Genomic DNA, 6,281 nt, shown 5'->3' on the forward strand with positions numbered 1-6,281 from the left:
AGTACATAACATGCTGAGAAATGGATTTGCAAATTGCATTTGTTTTTTAATTGCTCCAGCAAGCATCGACTGATGCACAATGTCAATGGACTTCAGTTATTGGTTGAAATTTGGTCCATCCGCTCTGGCCTTGATTTCAACGTCTGCATATGTAGATTTTTGATCTGGTACAGAACGGCCTTGATTTGGCTCAAAAATAGACATCTATGATTGGTTAACCTTCATTTTGCTTGTCTTTGCTATTTTATTTGAATATTTAAACGTGACATAATGCTTTCTTCATTGAAAAAGGATTCATGTGACTTCAATGTTAGACAAAGCAACTTCTCAATGTCTGGTAGAGTCGTGCTTTCAAGGTCCGCAAAAATAGGTATTTTCCAATGTCTATAAAAATACAATCTCATAAAATATATATTTTTTAACTTTCCCCTTAAACTGAAAATTAACGTGATGTCTTTTCAATGTCTTTTTAACATCTACATGTGTTTCTATATAATTTTTTATTACATGTGCATTTGTGTATTATTGTGTATTTGTGTACACTGCCCTTGAACTTTACATTTATTTTTTTAAAGTAACATAGCTCATGCTCTTCCAATTTTGAATGAACATTCCTGATTTCAAAGCCCACAGGTGTTAATTTTAGGTCTGGACCGGCCTTGATTTCAACATTCACAGACATTGATTATTAGTGAAGTCCGAACTGGCCTTGATTTGACCCAAACATAGAAGCCTATGATTGGATCAGATTTGGTCCGGTCCAATTGTTCAGAGATATGAGGCTCAGACTGTACAACATGTCATTGATTAGACTAGGGTTTAAAAAAGGTGAATAGCCTAAAGGGAGCAATGTGAAGTTAGGTGCGAGGCAGCAGAAAAAGTGGTTAAGGTTTTTCCCAAAAGTTTTTTTTGTGTTAAGAAACACATGCACAGAGTATTATAAGGTTGTTTAATGCACATGATAGGTGTTCTGAGGGAGTGTGAAGAGCCGGTTCAATCAGGTCACGCAAAGTCCCAAAATGGATGTACCAATCGCAGAATGCCCATAAACAGCCCAGTTACTTTTGATAACAGATGTTGGGAGAGACTACATGGTCAACATTGTTCAGTGTATCTAAATTCTATTTCCATTTCCCCATACTCTCAGGCACCACTGTTCTAACTACAGGAAGACATGTGTATCCTTTCTCTTTCCAAATACCTGACGAGTAAGTATTAAACTTTTTAATGTTGTGAATGTAACCGATGTGAAATGGCTAGCTAGTTAGTGGTGCACATGAGTAGTTTTCAATCGGTGACGTCACCCAATTGGTGAAGCCACCCACTGAGAACTTGAAGTAGTTGTTAACCTTTCTCCGGCAAGGGCCCCCGCTTTTGTAGAGCAATAGCAATAGAAGTAACGATACTTCATGGGTGATAGTTGTTGACGTGTTCAGAGGGTCCCTGGTTTCTAGCTGAGATTGGGGCAAGGACATGGACAGTTTGGTGTTTTCACCCAGATCACTCAGGTGGGCTCTGCCCATCTGCGGGGTTGCTGTGGAAAATGGGGGGTTCAAAGGGGAATGAAATGGCTAACTAATTACCAGTGCACGCTAGTTAGCAGTCCGCAAGGGCTGCGGCTTTTGTGGAGCGATAGGTAACAATGCTTTGTGGGTTATAGTAGTTTATGTGAGGGTCTCTGTTTCGAATCAAGATTGGGCCAAGCAGAGAGATGGAAGCAACATTGTTACATGAACATTACTTTGATGCAATATGATTTTAATTCGTGAGTTTTACCTAAGAAGAAACTGTCAGATTCAAATAGGCCTACTCTGATTTTGGAAGGCTAACCATGTGAGACTAGGCATCACTCATATGCATTATATACATCTACATAAACAAATCATAGCAGTGCAGGAACATAGTATTAAGTAAACCAGAGATATTTATCTCATATACTCTTTCTGAAGCTAATACAATAGTAATTAACTAGATATTTCTTTTTAATCAAGGTTATGGATAGGAATGGGACATTTTGTTTCAATTCCACTAGACAAGTGTGATGGATTTGTGGTCCTACGATGTTATCCTGTTTTCCTCAGGGACATGCCCTCTTCTTTCCAGGGTAAATGTGGTCAAATCCTTTACTCATTAGAGGCTAAGTTGACCAGGTCAATGAGGTTTGACACCAAAGCCAAGACTGATTTCCCCTTTGTCTCAAAGGCAGACCGGTCTATGATCCCATATCTAATGGTAAGGAACAGTATTTGGCTATATTGTCACTACTAGTGCCCAGAGTTTAGTTATCACACATTCCTGCCTGTCACATGTTTTGTTACACCCACAACTGACATTGATCAAGTCACATGGTCACATGGTCTGGAAAAACTCCTGGCCCTGTCTTTATTCATTAGGAACCCCATCAGTTGTTGCTCACGCAGCAGCTACTCTTCCTGGTGTACACTCAAAACATGAAATAATACAGAACATGAATGGACAACAACAGCTCAAGGACCAAACTACATGCATTTATAGCAAGAATAATATAAATAAAAAGTAATTATTGACAAATACTTTGAAAAACAGAGACTTATACTCTAGGCCTTCCTACAGTATCAGCAGTCAATTCCATACATCAAATACTTACAGATCAGCATACAGTGCATTTGGAAAGTAATCAGACCTCTTCACTTCCTCCACATTTTGTCATGCTACAGCCTTATTCTAAAATGGATTAAATTGTTTTTTTCCCCTCATCAATCAACACTCAATATCCCATAATGACAAATCAAAAGCAGATTTAGACATTTTTGCTAATTTATAATAAATAAAAACCTGAAATATGACATTGACATACAGTGGCAAGAAAAAGTATGTGAACCCTTTGGAAATAACTATATTTCTGCATACCTGGATTTCTATCTTTAGGTGCCTTTTGGCAAATTCCAAGCGGGCTGTCATTTGCCTTTTACTTAGGAGTGGCTTCTGTCTGGCCACTCTACCATAGAGGCCTGGAGAGATGCAGAGATTGTTTTCCTTCTGGAAGGTTCTCCCATCTCCACAGAGAAACTCTAGAGCTCTGTCAGAGTGACCATCGGGTTCACCTCCCTGACCATAGCTCTTCTCCCCCGATTGCTCAGTAAGCCGGGTGGCTAGCTCTAGGATGGGGCTTAGTGGTTCCAAACTTCTTCCATTTAATAATGATGGAGGCCATTGTGTTCTTGGGGACCTTCAATGCTGCATAAATGTTCTGGTACCCTTCCCCAGATCTGTGCCTTGACACAATTCTGTCTCGGAGCTCTATCGACAATTCTCTTTGACCTTGGTTTTTGCTCTGACCAAGCACTGTCAACTGTGGGACGTTAAATAGTCAGGTGTGTACCTCTCCAGATTATGTCCAATCAATTGAATTTACCACAGGTGGACTGCAATCAAGTTGTAGAAACATCTCAAGGATGATCAATGGAAACAGGATGCACCTGAGCTCAATCTTGAGTCTCATAGCAAAGGGTCTGAATACTTATGTAAATAATGTATTTATGTTTGTTTTTTAAAATAAATGTGCAAACATTTCAAAAACTGTTTTCACTTTGTGTTTATGGGGTATTGTTTGTAGATTGCTGAAAAAAGTAATAGATTTAATCAATTATAGAGTAAGGCTGTAAGGTAAACAAAAAAATGGGAAAATTAAAGGGGTCTGAATACTTTCCGAAAGCACTGTACATATTCAAACAAGTTATTTAGGTCAGACAGGAAACACATTCTACAGCACATTCATTTTTTGTCACTAAAGAAATCTTGCTCCCCAATCTGACATGGATCCAGATATAACTTCAATTGACTGCTGTATATCACATTTTTCAGAAACCTCAGCATGGGACCAAGGATAAGGATGTTATGTTCTTTGCATCTGGAAAAATCTCTGTGAGCATTCACACTGAGAGGCAGGGATACCAGCAAGGCAATGATTCATATTGGCCTGTAGATAAAACAAACTTGTCTCAAAACCACCTGTCTCAAATAAACTGGGGTGAAAAATACTCAAGTCGGATCTCTGCTAACCAAATAAGTTTTGTTTTTGAGAGGAACTGTGTCGTACCCATCCAGCAGCACTTCCCACTCCGCTGCATACATACTGGACCTGAACCAGCATATACACATCCATCCTCATTCAGGTTTGGATGTCATAAGGTGAATTCACCAATTTGTAAGTCGCTCTGGATAAGTCGTAAGTCGCTCTGGATAAGAGCGTCTGCCAAATGACTTAAATGTAAATGTAAATGTTTTAAATATATTTTTACAGGAGAGGCTCTGAACGTCAGGGCAATTATTGTCAGCAACTCAACTTGCCCAGTGACCCCAAAATACTACCTGTACGAAAAGCAGTGTTTCTACGCCCAGAAGAAGAGGAAAGTCCACACCCACAACATCTTGAAAAAGAAGGGCGATCGGGTCCCTGCTGGCACTCGGCAGACGGTGACCCAAGTTTTGACCATCCCTCCACAACTCCCTGCCACCATCTTCAACTGTCCTATACTCAAATTAGAGTACCGATTCTAAGCTACGGGACTGTTGTTGGCACAGATTGGAATATGTTTCAGGATTCATCTGAAGGCATTGAGGAGTTTACCACATCAGTCATCGGCTTCATTAATAAATGAATATCTCCCCGTAGAATTCACAGCAACAGGACCAAATCCCCACCATTTGCGTGAAGAGAAGACAAAGAAAAAGAGGATGGAGGTCGGGCTGACTTCTGAGAATTCATAGGCGATCTAATAAATCCCCACAGCCTTCCGTTCTACTAGCTAACATGCAATTATTGGAAAATAAAATTTACAACTTACGAGGTATATTAAACTACCAACGGGACATTAAAACCATAAAATCTTATTGTGGCTGAACGACGACATTATCAACATACAACTGGCTGGTTATACGCTGTATCGGCAGGATAGAACAGCGCCGTCTGGTAAGACAAGGTGGGCAGACTATGTATATTTGTAAACAACAGCTGCTGCACGATATCTAAGGAAGTCTTGAGGTTTTGCTTGCCTGAGGTAGAGTATATCATGATAAACTGTAGACCACACTATCTACCGAGAGAGTTTTCATCTGTATTTTTCGTAGCTGTCTACATACCACAACAGACTGATGCTGGCACTAAGACCGCACTCAATGAGCTGTCTTCCGCCATAAGCAAACAGGAAAATGCTCATCCAGAGGTAGCACTCCTAGTGGCCGGGGACTTTAATGCAGGGAAACTTAAATCCGTTTTACCAAATTTCAATCAGCATGTTAAATATGCAACCAGAAGGAAAAATAACCTCTAGACCACCTTTACTCCACACACAGAGACCCGTGCAAAGCTCTCCCTCCATTTGGCAAATCTGACCATAATTCTATCTTCCTGATTCCTGCTTACAAGCAAACATTAAAGCCAAAAGCACCAATGACTCGGTCAATAAAAAAAGTGGTCAGATGAAGCAGATGCTAAGCTACAGGACTGTTTTGCTAGCACAGACTGGAATATGTTCTGGGATTTTTTTGATGGCATTGAGGAGTACACTACATCAGTCATTGGCTTCATCAATAAATGCATCGCTCTCCACAGCCGATGTGAGTAAGACCTTTAAACGGGTCAACATTCACAAGGCCGCTGGGCCAGAAGGATTACCAGGACGTGTACTGCAAGCATGTGCTGACAAAATGGCAAGAGTCTGGAATACTAACATGTTTCAACCAGACTAGCATAGTCCCTGTGTCCAAGAACACTAAGGTAACCTGTCAGAATGACCTGTAGCACTCATATCTGTAGCCATGAAGTGCTGTGAAAGGCTGGTCATGGCTCACATCAACGCCATTATCCCAGAAACCCTAGACCCACTCCAATTTGCATACCACCCAAACAGATCCACAGATGATGCAATCTCTATTGTACTCCACACTGCCCTTTTCCACCTGTACAAAAGGACCACCTATGTAAGAATGCTATTCATTGACTACAGCTCAGCGTTCAACACCATAGTGCCCTCAAAACTCATCACCCTGGGACTAAACACCTCCCTCTACTCCTGGATCCTGGACTTTCTGACGGGCCGCCCCTAGGTGGTAAGGGTAGATAACAACACATCCGCCACATTGATCCTCAACACTGGGTCCCGTCATGGATGTGTGCTCAGTCCCCTCCTGTACTCCCTGTTCACTCATGACTGCACGACTCCAACACCATCATTAAGTTTGCCGATGACACAACAGTGGTAGGCCTGATCACCAACAACGACGAGGCAGCCTATAGGGAG

The 6,281-nt window shown here is 41.0% G+C and overlaps 1 protein-coding gene across 1 annotated transcript in view; it reads left to right on the top strand.

Moving 5' to 3' along the window:
- Positions 1-4,950, top strand: part of LOC135503629 (arrestin domain-containing protein 3-like) — a 15,139-nt gene extending 10,189 nt beyond the window's left edge. The window contains exons 3-6 of the mRNA XM_064925598.1: positions 1,075-1,208; positions 2,082-2,267; positions 4,087-4,154; positions 4,283-4,950. Of these exons, the coding sequence (XP_064781670.1) occupies positions 1,075-1,208; positions 2,082-2,267; positions 4,087-4,154; positions 4,283-4,539 (645 nt within the window). The 3' untranslated portion in view covers positions 4,540-4,950. The remainder of the gene's footprint in view (positions 1-1,074; positions 1,209-2,081; positions 2,268-4,086; positions 4,155-4,282) is intronic.
- The last annotated feature ends 1,331 nt before the right edge of the window (positions 4,951-6,281 follow it).

Source organism: Oncorhynchus masou, chromosome 1, assembly GCF_036934945.1.
Source record: "Oncorhynchus masou masou isolate Uvic2021 chromosome 1, UVic_Omas_1.1, whole genome shotgun sequence".
In the NCBI taxonomy this organism is placed as follows: domain Eukaryota; kingdom Metazoa; phylum Chordata; class Actinopteri; order Salmoniformes; family Salmonidae; genus Oncorhynchus; species Oncorhynchus masou.